Below are 15,694 nucleotides of genomic sequence, written 5' to 3' on the forward strand. Positions count from 1 at the left end.
AACAAAAAATATATATATATATATAGAGAGAGAGAGAAGTAAGTGATCCTTGCTTTCTTTATCCTCCCATTTTTAGGGTATAAAGAGAATCACATGCGTTTGACTCGATTGGTACCCAATTTCATTTGTTGTGTTATTCTTTCAATATTCAATAATCAATGTCTATTTTTCGACTGGTCTCAGGAGACCACCGGAGGAGCACTTTCCTCTTTTATGTTTGTTACAATAAATAATGGCTTACCATATGTAACAATTATACGGAGACATGGTTTGAATAAGACCACAACTTGTTAAGGTGTACAAAGGAGCAACGCTAAAGTTGCCTAAATGGTCAATTTAACAAAGAGACCCTTCAGAATTCATTTCTCAAACTTCTCAAACTTTAGGACTACAATGAGTGTTTTGAACAAAAAAACGTGAACCCATTTTTTCTTTCTTTCTAGTACTCAAATTTAAGTTTGAATTCAACGGTAATATACCAAAGCATGTTGAAGTTATGCTACTTACTTATACGAATTAAGGGGATATGATTTTTCATAGGAACTTTATATTATATAAAGGAAAAGAAATTTGAACCCACAGTACATAATACATACAGATTACCAAGCAAGCTGCAAATATAACTCTAAAGTTAATTAGTATGGAATATTTCCTCATAGCCCTTCATCACTGTTTTTCGTTTGGTGATGAATCAAACCCTATGCTTTTACCAAAATGCACAGAAGGCTCCCAAAGTAGCCGCATACAAGTTATTTGGTCTATCCTATTCTGCAATTTCAGGCCATAAAACTGACCTGATATACCTTCAGTTTCTGCAATGTTCACAATCTTGGCGTCCTCCAAGAAATGGCACCAGCATTTTCTGTTTGAACTGTTGCAGCCGCAGCAGCTTGGGTCCGCTACTCCTTTTATTTTGCGCAACGCCTGCATATTAACAGTAGCTTGTCAATGTTTAATGCAGAAAATGTAGTGTAAGGTTTTGTGAGATCCCACATCTATTGAGGAGGAGAACGAAGCATTCTTTATAAGGGTGTGGAAACATATCCCTAATTGACACATTTTAGAAAACCTTGAGGGAAAGTCCGGAAGGGAAAGAGGACAATATCTGCTAGCGGTGAGCTTGAGCTGTTACAAATGGTATCAGAGTTAGACACTGGGTGATGTGCCAGTGAGGAGGCTAAGCCCCAAGGGGGGTGGACACGAGGCGGTGTGCTAGCAAGGACGTTGGGCTCCGAAGGGGGGTGGATTGAGGGGTCCCACATCGATTGAAGAAGGGAACAAGTGCCAGCGAGGATGCTAGGCACCCAATCGGGGCGGATTGTGAGATCTCACATCTGTTGGAGAGGAGAACGAAGCATACTTTATAAGGGTGTGAAAACCTCTCCCTAATAGACACGTTTTAAAAAACCTTGAAAGAAAAGCCCGAAAGAGAAAACCCAAAGAGGACAATATCTGCTAGCAGTGGGCTTGGGCTGTTACAAGTTTGTACAAAGCTAATTAACGTGTGCTTGGCTAAGATGAAAGATTTACATTTGGAACATCACTGCTAGGAGATGACACTACAATTATCCTCTCCGGGTGCCATGTCGTCAACAAACCGTCTAATAAATCTTTGGGATCTGTAGATGACTTGATTACATGAAGCTTGAGATGGGGGAGAGGAGGAAGGAGGATGTCTTTGCTCTCGTCATGAATTATAATATTCTTGATTCACAATCACATGCAAGAAAGAGGAAACATACGATGCGTTAAGCTTGTTGTTAGCAGGAACAAGTATGCAAAAACAGGAGCAGCTCATTGTTACCTTATGAAACCAGACGATGATCGTAAAACCTTCACAATAATATCGAAGAAAAGAATGGATGACTAAATTTCGACACGGAATATCAGCTGCACCGTCTTTCTCATTCAAACCGAAAGAAAAAATTGCCTCCTTTAGGCACAACTGACCGAGCATAAAAACCATCTTGTGGCCTTTATAGTCTAATGAACAAGGATTTACAGTACCAATATCAACCATTTTCAGATTGTTGCAACTTCTCAAGCCTAGACTCCGGAGCTTGACATTTGATATCTCAATATGCTTTAACTTGTTGCATCTGCTGAGTATCAATTTCTCGAGGGCTGGAAAGCTGAAAAGTAGCTTATTAAGGAAAGTATCTGTCATAGATGGGTTCTCTAATGTCAACCTCTTCAAGGATGTGCAGGACTCTAAGTTAAGTTTACAACGTGAAGAATTCTTTGCACAAAACCAAAATGTGTTCAGACTAGTAACTTGGAGCTCAACCCTTCTTAGACCATGACATTGATACATGTCAACCCTTTCGAGCTTTCGAAAACCTGAAATCTGCAAATTTTTTAATCCTCGACATTCTACAATTCTCAAATCCATAATTAAAGGACTGGTAGAAGCCAATTTCTCGATCATCTGCTGATCTACGTATAGTCTTCGAAGATACAGCTTTCGCAAATTATTGAACTCTAAAGCTGCAAAACTTGACCATTTAAGACCATGCAATCTCAATCCAGTTAGAGTCTTGATAGAGTTCATAAATGGTGGCACAATGTAATGTCTGGGTGACTTCTCAACATGGATATCTAGCTCACCTAAACCGTTTGCCCCCGCAATGCCAACCCACCGATTCAGATACAGGATGAGCTTTGGCGTTACACGGAACACTAGCTTGTAAATGCCAAAGTTTCGTGTAAGGTGGCTTAGCAAGGAGTTATCAATGGAGTTAATAAACATCTGCCTTCGCAGATCACTACCGAGATCGACTTCTGTCTTGAGAAAGCTTTGTTCATCAAATGTTAATATGGAGAAAGACTTCCATGCATCTCTCCACTTTTTCGACAGGATACTCGTTCGAGCAGCCTCCTTTGCACTTCGAATGAATGACAAGATATGATGAATAACAGATTCAGGCAACTCTGAGATCATATCAACTGACTCAATCTCTTGCTCAACTGTTTTCACACCCTTATTCTGCTTCTTTCTAATCCCATCTATATTTTCGATGTCGTTTCTCTTTCTCTTCCTTCTTGAAAAAGGTACTCGTGAGAACAATGTCAAACCATCATGTTTGGTTTGCAAATCATCCATATCACCTGAGGTTTATATTTATTTGTGAACAAACGTAACAGCCCTAGTCCCCACCGGCAGATATTATCCTTTTTGGGCTTTCCCTTCAGATTTTAAAGCGTGTTTACTGGAGAGAGATTTCCACACCCTTATAAGGAATGTTTCGTTCTCCTCTCCTCTCCAACCAATATGGGACAACAAATCTCTTCTCCATCAATAATGGTTGAAGAAAATTATGAATAGCAGCCCCTGTTTATCGTTGTCAAATGAACACAGAAGCTAAAAGCAGACAACAACAAAAAAAAGTGAAGGAACGAAAAATCAGAACATCTAGAACTTAAAGAGCAACCCAGAATGAGAAGCAAGAAGAAAGAAAAATTATGCAGTTCATCACAAAAGTATCCGTAAGAGATCAAAATCCAAACTAACTATAGGAAGGATTATCAGTGTTCATAACTGTTAAAAACCATTTGTTCAAATTCAAGCCGGCAAGACCAATCAGTCGCTACAAGAATTCCATAATTCAAAGATCATAAACAGCCACCGGCACACGATCCCCATTAAGAACTCCATCAGAGAATTAAAAAATTCTCTCAGAAAACAAATGCATTGACCCGATATCCACCCAACTTGGCATTTAGAGAGAAACAATAAATAACGTAAAGTTGAATGGCGTTGAATTTGAGATGAACTGTGAAAAGAAGAAGAACAATTCACCTTGTCAATTGTTTTGAGGGAGATTCTTCAAAGTTTCAACAAAGCAGAGAATCAACGGAGCAGAAAGCGAATTAAATTAGGTCGTTCCTTGTTAATCAAGCATCGCAAGAAAGGGCTTATACATTTGGGAAGAATTTCAATGATTTGGAAAGATAAATATAAAATCTTTTAAATCAATTTTTACCCTTTTTTTTAGTTGTCCAACAGAATTTATGTTTACGTCAATATTTTCAGAATTTTATTTTATTAAAATAAGATAAAAAAATTTAATATAGTAATGTCATTTAATTTTCATCAATTTTCATAATTTATTTGAACTAAGGTTATATTTTTAATATAAAGTAAAATTTTCCCTTTTGGTGCATATCTTCCTCGATTTTAATGTTTATTGTTCTTTTTTGGGATCGTACGTTGTTGTGTCTTATCTTTCAGCTTTTTTATTTTTATTTTTTTTTGTTTGGAGTTTTCGCTTTTAAATATTCTCAGTCCTTTTTATTTTTTAAAAAAGATTGTAATTTCCCATAAAATAAAGAGAAAAAGGTAAATAGATTATTAAAAATACTGCTTTTTTAGAGTCTCACATACTAATATTTAGTGGTATTTAATTAATTAAAATGTCTCAACTTTTCTTCCAATATAAATAATTGACAAAATTTATAAATCCAAAGAGATTATTGAGATAGAGTTACTTAGGATCGTTTATAAACCCACGATCAATCATCAATCATCCAACACATTCGACTCTCTACAAATGGTATGATATTGTCCACTTTAAGCACAAGTTCTTATGACTTTGCTTTGGGCTTCCTAACATGGCCTGCTTCTAGGAAAAGGTTTCTACACCCTTATAAACGGTGTGTCATCTTCCTCCCCAACCAATATGGGATATCACATCATTTCATTAATCATATTTATTTTTGAATGATACGAGTGTAGAAAAGATGTAATTTATATTATTATTTCTTTTGTACTTTTATATGAAAGTGACTATTTTGTCTCATTATATATTTTTGTCATTTAAGTTATATCATTCGAATTCTTCACGTATTTAATAAAAATAAACTTTGCTTATATAAGTAAGTTGTTACGCCCCAGTGGAATTTTGAATTCTTCAAGTATTTAATAGAAAGAAACGTTGCTTAAATAAGTAAGTTGTTATGCATAGGTGGAATTGTGTGTAATTATATTCTAAACTTTATTTTATTTTACTATTAGTATTTAATCCAAAAATGAATATTATATTATAAATAATTTTTAAAAATAGTTTTAACGTTCCCTTTAAATTAATTTTTATTTAATTAAACCATTTCATTAAAAAAAAAAAAAAAGTATTACAAAGAATAGAATTATGAGTGAATTTTTTAAAGTAAAATATTAAAAATTTTAACCAAAATTTTATTATTTTAAATCATTGAAATCCGACACGTTGGAAATGCAAATGATTACGTGGAAGAAGAGGTGCGGACGCCACTCTGTAAGTGAATTTTCTTATTAATTCTGACAGAGTAGCGCTCTTCACCGTTTCTTTTCTTCTTCAACTCTTAATTTCACTCTTTCAATCTCTTGTTTCTGCAGCGAAGCCAATAATCATGGCTTCCCTCAGGTGGGTTTCTTGGATTATGATTGCACATTTGTTTGTTTTAACATTTGTGTATCCAGATTCTTCATCCGACTCAAATAAGCTCAAAGAAATTCCTAAAAAGTTCCTCCAATTTGCTAAGGAACCCGAGCTGTTTGATTGGATGGTGGGAATCCGTAGGAGAATTCACGAGAACCCAGAACTTGGTTATGAGGAATTCGAGACCAGTAAGTTGATTAGAACAGAGTTAGATAAATTGGGCATTTCTTATAAATACCCAGTTGCAAATACTGGCGTCATCGGCTATATTGGTTCTGGTCAGCCCCCTTTTGTGGCCATTCGAGCGGATATGGATGCTCTTGCCATGCAGGTTTGAATCGATTGGTTGACATAAAGAACTCTTTTCTGATTGCTTATAGTTGATATTTCAATGTAGAGTGAAATTTGCACGCCAGGTGTTTGATTAAATGCTAAAACATCGATGATCGTACTCTTGTTCTGTTCGTTATATTTTGATGCTTTGACAATGAATTGAACAGAAATTTTCCAGGATTTTTTTGAATTTTTTAGTGAGTGAAACTTGGTTCTTACAGGAATTGGTGGAGTGGGAGCATAAGAGTAAGGTTCCTGGGAAGATGCACGCCTGTGGTCACGATGCTCATGTTGCGATGGTATTAGGTGCTGCAAAGATCATTCAAAAGCATAGTGAGGAGTTGAAAGTAAGTATGCATCTCGTGGATTAATTTCCCTACAAATGTGTTAGGTGCAAACAAAATCCCTACAAAAAAGCAAGTATGCTTTGATTTTATTCACTCAACAGGGGACAGTTGTACTAGTTTTCCAACCAGCTGAAGAAGGAGGTGGAGGCGCTAAGAAAATAATAGAAGCTGGAGTGTTGGATAATGTTAATGCCATCTTTGGCTTGCATGTTGCTCATTATATACCTCTCGGTGAAGTGGCTGGCCGGCCAGGACCCATGTTAGCTGGTAGCGGCGCCTTTGAAGCTGTTATCAGGGGAAAAGGAGGCCATGCTGCAATTCCCCAGCATTCTATAGACCCAATTGTGGCTGCATCTAACGTGATTGTTAGCTTACAACATCTTGTTTCAAGAGAAGCTGATCCACTAGATTCCCCGGTAAGCTATCTTTTCCTATTTTGTTTGGATGAATTATGCAGTCAAGGTATCAGATTGTTAAACATTTCATGAAAACCTTACCAACAACATCTACAAAAGCTAATCTTGCAAGCATTCCCTTAACATGAGGGGGGGTTGCTTATGAGTTCCTGTAATTGAGGCACACAAGAATGTCATTATTTTATTTTATTTTTTCTAAGAAGCATGGATACAATATTGTCTGAAGAGTTAGATCAGGTGTGAGATCCTACATCGATTGGAGAGGGGAACGAAGCATTCCTTATAAGAGTGTGGAAACGTCTCCCTAGTAGATACGTTTTAAAGCCGTGAGGTTGATGGCGATACCTAACAGACCAAAGCGGACAATATTTGCTAAAAGTGGGCTTGGGGCGTTACAAATAGTATCAGAGCTAGACACCAGGTGGTGTGCCAACGAGCACATTGGCCCCCAAGGGGGGTGGATTGTCAGATTTCACATTAGTTGGAGAGAGGAACGAAACATTTCTTGTAAGAGTGTGTAAACCTCTCCCTAGCAGACGCATTTTAAAATCGTGAGGCTGACAGCGATACGTAACGGACCAAAGCGGACAATATCTACTAGCGGTAGACTTGGGCTGTTACATCAGGGAATGCATTGTCCTCTCCATGTTCCTATTTTCTTAAAATAGTTACACGTATATGGTGTTAATGTATTTATTTGTTGGGCTGTTGCTGCATTACCCTTGTGCTCAATCCTCTGCTTCTAAATATATTTGCGAGGAGGGTTGCACTGACAATCAAATAGCTTGCTTTTATTGCAAATAAGAAATCCTATTCACACAGTGGAACGTGCAGGTAGTAACAGTTGCTAAGTTTCAAGGAGGTGGTGCACTCAATGTAATTCCAGATTCTGTCGCAATAGGTGGCACTTTCCGAGCTTTCTTGAAGAGTAGCTTGATTCAACTTAAGCAACGTATTAAAGAGGTATACAAATTTGAGTTGCAAAGTGAACACTTTCACTGACTTCATCAGCGTTTTTTTAACTTAAAAGGCTGTTTGGCATTTGACACTCAATTTCTGAGAACAGAATGGTCTTTAGGATTACCATTAACATAATAATGTACTCAAGTTAGATGAAAAGTGATATTTGCTAGAGTAATTGTGAGATGTCACATTGGTTGGAGGGGAGAATGAAACATTTGAGTGTGGAAACCTCTCCCTAACAGACGCGTTTTAAAGCCGTGAGACTAATGGTGATACGTAACGAGCCAAAGTAGACAATATCTGCTAGCAGTGGACTTGGGCTGTTACAAATGATATCAGAGCCAGACATTGGGCGGTTGGCCAGCGAGGACACTAGGTCCTCAAGGGGGTGGATTGTGAGATCCTACATCGGTTGGAGAGAGAAACAAAACCTTCCTTATAAGGGTGTGGAAACCTTTCCCTAGTATTCACGTTTTAAAACCGTGAGGCTGATGGCGATACGTAACGAGCCGAAACAAACAATATGTATTAGCGGTGGGCTTGGGTTGTTACACTCATTATCAATTATTACATCTTAATATGCCATCTTAATATGTTAATCTTTGACATGATAGTCTCATTTGCTCCTTTTATAGGTTATCACCGGACAAGCTGCCGTGCACAGGTGCAATGGGACAGTCGATTTTTTCGAGATTGAGATACCTCTTTTCCCTCCAACCGTGAATGATAACGAGTTGCACGAACACTTCCAAAATGTTGCAGGAGATATGCTTGGCATTGACAAGGTCAAGGACATGAAACCAGTTATGGGATCTGAAGATTTTTCGTTTTACCAAGAGATGATCCCGGGGTACTTCTTCTTTCTTGGAATGAACAATGAAACGTTGGGTCAGCTCGATTCCGCGCATTCCCCTTACTTTCGTATCAATGAAGATGCACTCCCTTATGGCGCAGCTCTTCATGCATCATTGGCTACAAGATATCTCCTTGAACTCCCCTCACAAGTTACTTTCCCAGACGAAAAACGACACGATGAGTTGTAAGTTGCCTATCGACCCGCTTGATTATTTGATCTCATTGAGCTGGTACTAATGTCAATCCCCTACCACAGCATCTGTATTCTGTTCTTTCCATTTAAGCTTCATCTGTTGTTGTACCTACCAGAAATCAATCAGCCCAAATGTTCCAAGAAGGTGAAACGCTCACGTTTCCTTTTCTTGTGATGGATTTCTCTTACATTTATGGAATAATCATGATCATGTGCACAAAAAGTTCTTTTTTTTTCTCCCATCTTAGTAACTTGACTCTCTAGAACCCGAGACCCTTAGATCGACTTGGGTTTGTTACTAAATATATGTTGACGCCATTTTAAAGTCATAAACTTATGGGATAACTAAGTTTTGTTCGGGGTATTTTTTAGAAGCAAATTAAATAAAAATGCATTCAAATAATTTTTATTGTAAGCCTCATTTCAATTATTTACTTTAAAATGGTCCATGTAATCGCAAAGTAAAGTAACCACGAGTCGAGTGACTTAAAATAGTTTAAAATTGGTTTACTTATATTCACATAGATGAGTAGTTACCTAAGTCAAAATCATAAAATAATGGTAAAATTCCTTTACTTACGCACTTAAAGTAATTGTTTCAGAGATAACATTGAAATTTTCATGTTCACATACGTAATTATCTTGCATTCTAATATAATTCTTATGTGTGTAAATAAGTAATTATCTTATGTTTTGGTGCATACAAAAGGATTCATGTTGATTCAAAATATCATCTTATGTATGCACAACTCGTCACAACAATTCATAAAACGACTACATGCACATGGAAGTGTCTTACTCCTAAATTGACTAAAGCAAAATGTGCCTAAATCAACGTGAAAACCTGGTTGGAAAGTCTATCATAAAATCTAGTAATTAATGATTTAATTTTTAATAATAGTTTTAATTATTTTATTTTTAATTTAATATTATTTATTATATTAAAAATCAAAGTTATTAATGTAATCTTCAACCGTGGTTGACATACAGAAGAATTATGTTCAAATAATAACCTAAAGAGTTTATAATATATGTATAAAGTTGGGCGACTTGTCCCAGTAAATACCTTAGTATGACCCACTCTATAATTATTACAAATGAGAATATTTTATATTATGAGTTTGTATAAGTCTGAACCCAGCAATATTCTCTAAGTCCATTAATTGAGAATATTATGCAACTCTATCTTAATCTTGAATTAGTTATGAACTTCTATGAAGGCTCGTCCTTTGATTTGCAGGAGTGAAAATAGCTTTTATACCTGTTTCAATATGCCTACCATTTTGGAGACTTGACCAAACTCAAACCTGAGTTGGATGACGTTTGGACTAGTGGCTCTCCAAGTGAAGGTAGTTTGAAGTAAACAGTGGAGACCGGATGAAGTCCATGGAAAATTTTATCCAAGGCATGCCTTTGAGAGATGTCTCTCAAAGGCGATTTCAATGACATAATAAAGGCTTCTATGATCTGTGAAGGTTTAGGCTATTTCTCCGTGCAAGTAATGCCTCCAAATCTTTTTAGGACAAACTCTACTGTTACTAACTCCAAATCATGCATTAGTTAATTACACCCATAATATTTCAATTGTCATGGTGGGTAAGCACCAACCTTATCATGTTGCATTATAATGCAACTAAATCTTTTCTTTGAGGCATTGCTATATACTACGAAACCGGCACTGTAAGCATTAGAGCCAAAACGAGTCTTTGCTTGAGCTCTTAAAAACAATCATTAATCTTCGCTCCAAGTGAACAAAATCTCACTCTTAGTCATCTAAGTAAGGGTAGGTATCTTGGAGAAGTCCTTAACAACCTAGACCGACCTAGGTTCTAAAACCCTAGACCAATTCGAGTTAATTATCAAATGCATATTGACATTATATTTAAATCGGACAACGAAAACATGCAAATCGCGAACTCATACAGAAACAATTGAAACAAATCAGAAAATAATGGAAGATAGAAATCTCTCCATAAAACAATTTGAGGGCAGTTTCACATGAGAGATAACAACCCTAGCACGTCGTTTTCCTTATCTAAAATACCTTTAGAAATTTCGAGTATTTGAAAATATTCACGACATAACTCTTATATTGGGTTTAGATATGCATACATACACCACAAAATATAGCAAAGTCAAAATACCTAAAAATAGTTTAAAACTATTTAACTCTCACAAATGAATAATTATGTACGTCAAAATTACAACACAGTGTTATAATTTCCATGCACATAAATAGGTAATTGTCACAACCTCATATCACAAGGAGGTGGTATAGTTTCGTGCATGCAAATAGGTAATTACTCTCAATATCATGTCACGCTATTCAATATAATTCTCATGCACACATATTGGTAATTGTTTTATGTTCTAATGTAATTTTTATGCATATAGATAGTAATTATTAAATTTTTGCATGCAAACTGTTTAAATTTTCATCCATACAAAAGGTCACGTATTGATTCAAAATATCATTTGCACGAATATCATAACAATTCATAAAACAACTATATGCACACATATCTAACAATATGATAACAGTAAAGACCTAGTTATTCATATATTCGGATGTGATCTAACAAACTTTATTGAACAACAAAATCATTAAATCTAAATTATTGAACAACCCAAAAAAACGATAAAAATCAACTCAAAATAAAGTTTGGAACAAATTACCTTGATAACCAAGATCAAAGAGTAAAGAAAACTCGTTTCTAAGTTCATAATTTGAATCACTCGACAAGATAAATTGATCAAAATTACTTGAATGACTTTATCTTGCAAATTTAAACACAAGAAATGCTAAGGAACACGTTCATGACTTAAAAAGCATCTGCGACTTCATTTTATTATCCAAAATCTTGATGGTAAATGAACAACATGAATACTATTTATAGCCTTAAAAATAAACACAAGAATAACATGTGATCAATTGAGAAGTAGTAGCTCTTATGACTATCAATAACATAATAACATAATGATCACTAACTAATTGTAACTTAAACCTTGAAAATAATACTCTAAAATTGAAAATACAATAAAACCTCACTAAATTCGAACATGTATGGTACAATCTTGTCATCCACCATGAAGTCTTTGTGGCATGATTAAGACATCTTATTCCATGTCATGAAACCAACATGGATTGCGGTAAATTGAGTTGAATGACTTGAAGTCTTGTGAATACCCATGAACCAACCAGGTTGAACCGCACTAACCATTGACCAAACCATTGATTAGATCATTGACCGTTGACTAAACTGGATTAAACCACATTAATCAAACTAACTAGACTGTTGATTCTTCTTCTTGGTCTCTTGGTGATGATGGTTGAACATAGTGGTGACAACGACGAGAGCTCTCCAAACCTGTCCAACACAAAGAGGAATACAAGAGAGAGGGCACGGAGAGAAAAATGGGTAACTTCTAGAGACTCACTAAAGATTGCACGAGTTCTACCGACAAGTCAGAAGAACAGGTCAAACTCAACCTTTGACCTGATTGACTTATGTAACGATTCGCGTCTTAAAAGAATAGAATAACAAGTCAAATGGATAAAACCAATGGGACAACCATCATAATATCCCCTCTTTTCTTTTCTAAAGTTGCAATGCTGTTCCGAAGAACCTGAAACCAAATTCAAATTCTTACCTAAACCAGTAACAAATATTTATTCCTTTGATGGTGAGGTGAGTGCATAATCAGATGATTTCTAAAGTGTATAAAATGTTATGGTGTTTATGTCAGCTTTGTATAACTAAAAGAAGAGGAGAAGAGTGGAGAAACTATAATTCTCTAAACTAGGATTAATGAGAAGTCCCATTAGAACCTCTTCTAAAAATGAAACAATTCTCTGAAGCCTAGATTTTGTCAAAACCCCATAACGTTGTGAGCTACGTCTAACAACCGATCTAAGGCACTTGGAGCAAATTTTCTAGCAAAAAGAAAACAGAAAGAAGGTTGACCATTGTTAAGGCATCTCTTGTTTTCAAAAAGATTTTTAATAAACTGTTCTGTGATATCATACTTTCCAAATGTAGCAGGATGAGCACCACCCCTGGACCAGTCCACAAAGGTAAGGCTTCTGTTTGCCAGAAGATTTGGCGACTCCATGCTCAACATTGTTTGGAAGTAGTGTTCGTCGACATAACAAGTTGGTTTGCAATACTTTTTAAACAAAGAGTAGTACGTTTTATCTTTAACTATCTTCACCGCGAGTTCACGAGTGACTTCGAACCATTGATAACCCTTGCGCCAGTTAGTGAGGTTTATCTTAGGTGCCATGTTCTTGTTGTAGCGTCCTCTTCCATAGGGTCCTGGATCATCGAACGAGTGTACAAAGCTGTGGCGAGATCTCGCAAGATAGTCGTACACCATGGTAAAGCTGTGGAGAGGGACACAAGCCTCGGACAGGAGAATAAACCATTCGTTGGAGATATCAAGCAATGCATTAGCTAGCAGTCTCCTCTCAGCATCACACAAATTCATTTCGCCCCACTCTGTAACCTACACAGAGAAAAACCAGTGTGAATGTTCTAGCTCTCAATTAGACAACAGAACGAGAATAGAAGGTGAAAAGTTTAATCTTAGGTAAGTAAACACTGTTAAATGGTTCTTATGATAAGTTGAAAAGAAAATTTCAATCAAAAGATTCAATTCAATATTCTCCGAGGGCGAAAGGATCAGCAACAAGTGTGAAATGAATCTTAAACAGACTCGGGACACTTTCGACCAAGAAAAAGCTACGAAAAACAATATTATCATCCTACAAGCTCAAAAAAAAGTCTCTTCTTCTTAAAGAAAATTCTATGGTTTCCTTCTAACGAAACAGTCCAAAGAAAATTAAGCCAAAACATAGCTATGAAAGTATGCCTTCCAAAAGAAATAAGGCAAAGCAATGGATTAATTCAAGCAAGCATACAATTCTGAGAGGTCAAATGGGAACTACTCCATTAGCTTTATTACAAAACATCATCCAAATTCTAACAAAGGATCAAAGAATATCCACAAGAATATTCAGTTTTCATACATTTCTTGCTTTTTCATGAAATAAATCAAAAAGGGCCTTAAAAGAGGAACACTATAGGAATTTATTCTTTCACCAGAAAAGTACAAAAAGAAGCTAGTACCTGACTTGGGATCTGTCTTCTATAAAACACTGAGGAGGGCAGGAAGTCAGCAATGTATGATGGGTTAGCATGAATATAAATGGAATAAAGCCCCTCATGACCCTTGAAGAACCGTTCCCAAAGAGGGGCCATCGGCAAAGGCCCTTTTGTCAAGAACATAAAAGCAATCTTGCGAACTCTGTTGAAGGGATACTCTTTTCCTTGAGGAACCAAGGAAGCCCGCCATAGTAGCTCTTGATCGCTCATACTGTGAAGGAGATTTGAAGAAGGACTGATCCAACTATCTATGTCACTTAGCCCTTCCACGCCAGGCTGAACAATATTGAAGGACGATGCTACAGGGGCAGCACTTCCAACTCCAAAATATTTAATGGTATTCATACTAATAATCGAAACCAAAAGACCGAGTACTATGAAAATTAAGAAGAACTGAAGAGACCTCACTGTAGGATATCTCGTTTGATTAATTCGAATTACAGTGCCAAAATCCTTTCCGTCCTCCATTACCACTAATCTTCAATGCATTAATAACCTCAAATCCAACAAAAATTGTTCAACATCACACTCTTACACCTAAAACCAAACGGAAAACACCAAACCTTCAAGCTACGCATCATATGGCATAATGAAATCAGTCCTATCGACAATGCCTACGAAGTTAAACCACAAGAAAACATTTCAAAATTAAACACCACAAACTTCACTACTGCGCAAAATCAAATGGAATAAGTTCGTCACCCTCAGAACATCATATATGTCATGGCAGTATGAAAAAATCGGAGTACAGAGCAAATTATTACCTTGTTCAACGGCTGTACAATGGCAATGGCGACTGAAACTTTGAGGATCGATTCCTCTGGTTGAAATTCAGTGGTGAAGAAGAAGAAGTAGAAGAAGAAGAAGAAGAAGAGAAGAATGGAAGGAGGGAAATCTGGTGAGAAAACCTAGAAAACCGGACAGTCAATATTCGTCATCGGTGGTGAAGGGACTATTGTTTTCAAATTTAATATGCTTTGAAGGGCATGCATTAAATTAATTTAATATTATTACTTCTAAATTTATAATCATTTTTAATATATTATACAACGTAAAATGTGCATTCAATTACTATATAAAACAAAATAAAAAAAACTTATTCCCATATCTGTCTTAGGATTTTCTAATTTATAATATATATTAATTGTTAAAATTACCATTTTAGTCATATAATTATTACATTTTCCAAATTCAGTATTTTTTTTTTAAGTATAAAACTGAGTTTTGTATATTTTTAAAAATATAAATAATTAGTTGTTTTTAATTTTATTTTTTTAATTTGACTTTTATCTTATTAGAGAAAATAACAAATTTGTTTTGAAAAAAATGCTTATAAGTGAGCTGTATAATACCAAAAATGTCACTTTTGTCCTCCAACACGCATCGCCCTCATTTCGTACGTTATAATAATAATAATAATAATAATAATAAATTGAGATTTGACAGCTCATTTTATTATAACGTTAAAAGAAGGCTGTTTCAAAAAATAAAATAAAAAAACATTACAATGAGCGCAATCTTATTTTAAAATGAGGTAGCATTTTAATCTGAGGTTTATGGTTTTCTTCTCCATGGAACATGTCACAGTCATACTTCTCTAAGTCGTGTTGTTTATAGCCACATGCTGGATGTGTCGATCATGCTTGTCCAGAACATGTTGTTTATGGTTGCATGTTTGATGTTTCGATCCAAACCTCATTTTACATGCTTTCATCTTAATTAAGTTTTTACCATTTCATGTTGTGTCAATACAAAGGTGTATGGTCGTTTACCAAAATTATGTCTACATCTGTCACGACTAAAATGTCTCAAAATGTATTATAGAGGAATGCGACTAGTCATTAATTCTTTGTATCGTGAGTTGTTTGCTTCTTTACTTATAGTCATATAACGTTGTTTTCTTCAATTTTTTCAAATTGTTTTCAAATGTATTTTTCCGTTCACATTTTCTAAAATATTTCTCGCAATTGTGACCTAAGGCTCAAGTATACGCCGACGTTGTTTG

At 35.7% G+C, this 15,694-nt stretch overlaps 3 protein-coding genes and 1 long non-coding RNA gene across 8 annotated transcripts; 1 reads left to right on the plus strand and 3 right to left on the minus strand.

Moving 5' to 3' along the window:
• Window positions 1-551: 551 nt before the first annotated feature.
• On the minus strand, window positions 552-3,931 carry LOC111479905 (putative F-box/LRR-repeat protein At5g02700). 3 transcript variants are annotated; one of them, XM_023124810.1, is made up of 4 exons: window positions 3,800-3,931; window positions 1,805-3,361; window positions 1,531-1,704; window positions 552-924 (listed from the first exon to the last, which is right to left on the minus strand). In XM_023124810.1, the coding sequence occupies exons 2-4, from the start codon at window positions 3,101-3,103 to the stop codon at window positions 667-669; spliced, it is 1,731 nt and encodes a 576-aa protein (XP_022980578.1). In that variant the 5' UTR covers window positions 3,104-3,361; window positions 3,800-3,931; the 3' UTR covers window positions 552-666. The 3 variants fall into 3 exon arrangements, with proteins under 3 accessions (XP_022980578.1, XP_022980577.1, XP_022980575.1); XM_023124809.1 differs by having other exon boundaries at window positions 3,540-3,931; XM_023124807.1 differs by having other exon boundaries at window positions 1,805-3,931.
• Window positions 3,932-5,295: 1,364 nt separating this feature from the next.
• LOC111479937 (IAA-amino acid hydrolase ILR1-like 4) lies at window positions 5,296-8,762 on the plus strand. Of its 3 annotated transcripts, XM_023124853.1 has the most exons (6): window positions 5,305-5,402; window positions 5,521-5,748; window positions 5,972-6,097; window positions 6,199-6,513; window positions 7,348-7,476; window positions 8,112-8,762. In XM_023124853.1, the coding sequence occupies exons 2-6, from the start codon at window positions 5,542-5,544 to the stop codon at window positions 8,517-8,519; spliced, it is 1,185 nt and encodes a 394-aa protein (XP_022980621.1). In that variant the 5' UTR covers window positions 5,305-5,402; window positions 5,521-5,541; the 3' UTR covers window positions 8,520-8,762. The 3 variants fall into 3 exon arrangements, with proteins under 3 accessions (XP_022980619.1, XP_022980621.1, XP_022980622.1); XM_023124851.1 differs by having other exon boundaries at window positions 5,296-5,748; XM_023124854.1 differs by lacking the exon at window positions 5,521-5,748 and having other exon boundaries at window positions 5,315-5,402.
• LOC111480045 lies at window positions 6,797-7,341 on the minus strand. Its single transcript, XR_002717734.1, has 2 exons — window positions 7,084-7,341; window positions 6,797-6,858 (listed from the first exon to the last, which is right to left on the minus strand). It is a non-coding gene; the product is annotated as an uncharacterized LOC111480045 (long non-coding RNA).
• Window positions 8,763-12,307: 3,545 nt separating the features above from the next.
• LOC111479954 lies at window positions 12,308-14,666 on the minus strand. Its single transcript, XM_023124884.1, has 3 exons — window positions 14,454-14,666; window positions 13,654-14,303; window positions 12,308-13,030 (listed from the first exon to the last, which is right to left on the minus strand). The coding sequence occupies exons 2-3, from the start codon at window positions 14,155-14,157 to the stop codon at window positions 12,395-12,397; spliced, it is 1,140 nt and encodes a 379-aa protein (XP_022980652.1). The 5' UTR covers window positions 14,158-14,303; window positions 14,454-14,666; the 3' UTR covers window positions 12,308-12,394.
• Window positions 14,667-15,694: the final 1,028 nt, after the last annotated feature.

Source organism: Cucurbita maxima, unplaced genomic scaffold, assembly GCF_002738345.1.
Source record: "Cucurbita maxima cultivar Rimu unplaced genomic scaffold, Cmax_1.0 Cma_Scf00005, whole genome shotgun sequence".
Taxonomy (NCBI): Eukaryota; Viridiplantae; Streptophyta; class Magnoliopsida; order Cucurbitales; family Cucurbitaceae; genus Cucurbita; species Cucurbita maxima.

Coding starts and splice junctions, on each gene's coding strand:
- LOC111479905 (XM_023124810.1), bottom strand. CDS start 3,103: ATGGATGATTTGCAAACCAAACATGATGGTTTGACATTGTTCTCACGA. Junction 1,705..1,804: donor TCATCGTCTGGTTTCATAAG/GTAACAATGAGC, acceptor TTGTGAATCAAG/AATATTATAATTCATGACGA. Junction 925..1,530: donor CTAGCAGTGATGTTCCAAAT/GTAAATCTTTCA, acceptor GTTAATATGCAG/GCGTTGCGCAAAATAAAAGG.
- LOC111479937 (XM_023124851.1), top strand. CDS start 5,389: ATGGCTTCCCTCAGGTGGGTTTCTTGGATTATGATTGCACATTTGTTT. Junction 6,514..7,347: donor CTGATCCACTAGATTCCCCG/GTAAGCTATCTT, acceptor TGGAACGTGCAG/GTAGTAACAGTTGCTAAGTT. Junction 7,477..8,111: donor TTAAGCAACGTATTAAAGAG/GTATACAAATTT, acceptor CTCCTTTTATAG/GTTATCACCGGACAAGCTGC.
- LOC111479954 (XM_023124884.1), bottom strand. CDS start 14,157: ATGGAGGACGGAAAGGATTTTGGCACTGTAATTCGAATTAATCAAACG. Junction 13,031..13,653: donor GAAGACAGATCCCAAGTCAG/GTACTAGCTTCT, acceptor TTCTCTGTGTAG/GTTACAGAGTGGGGCGAAAT.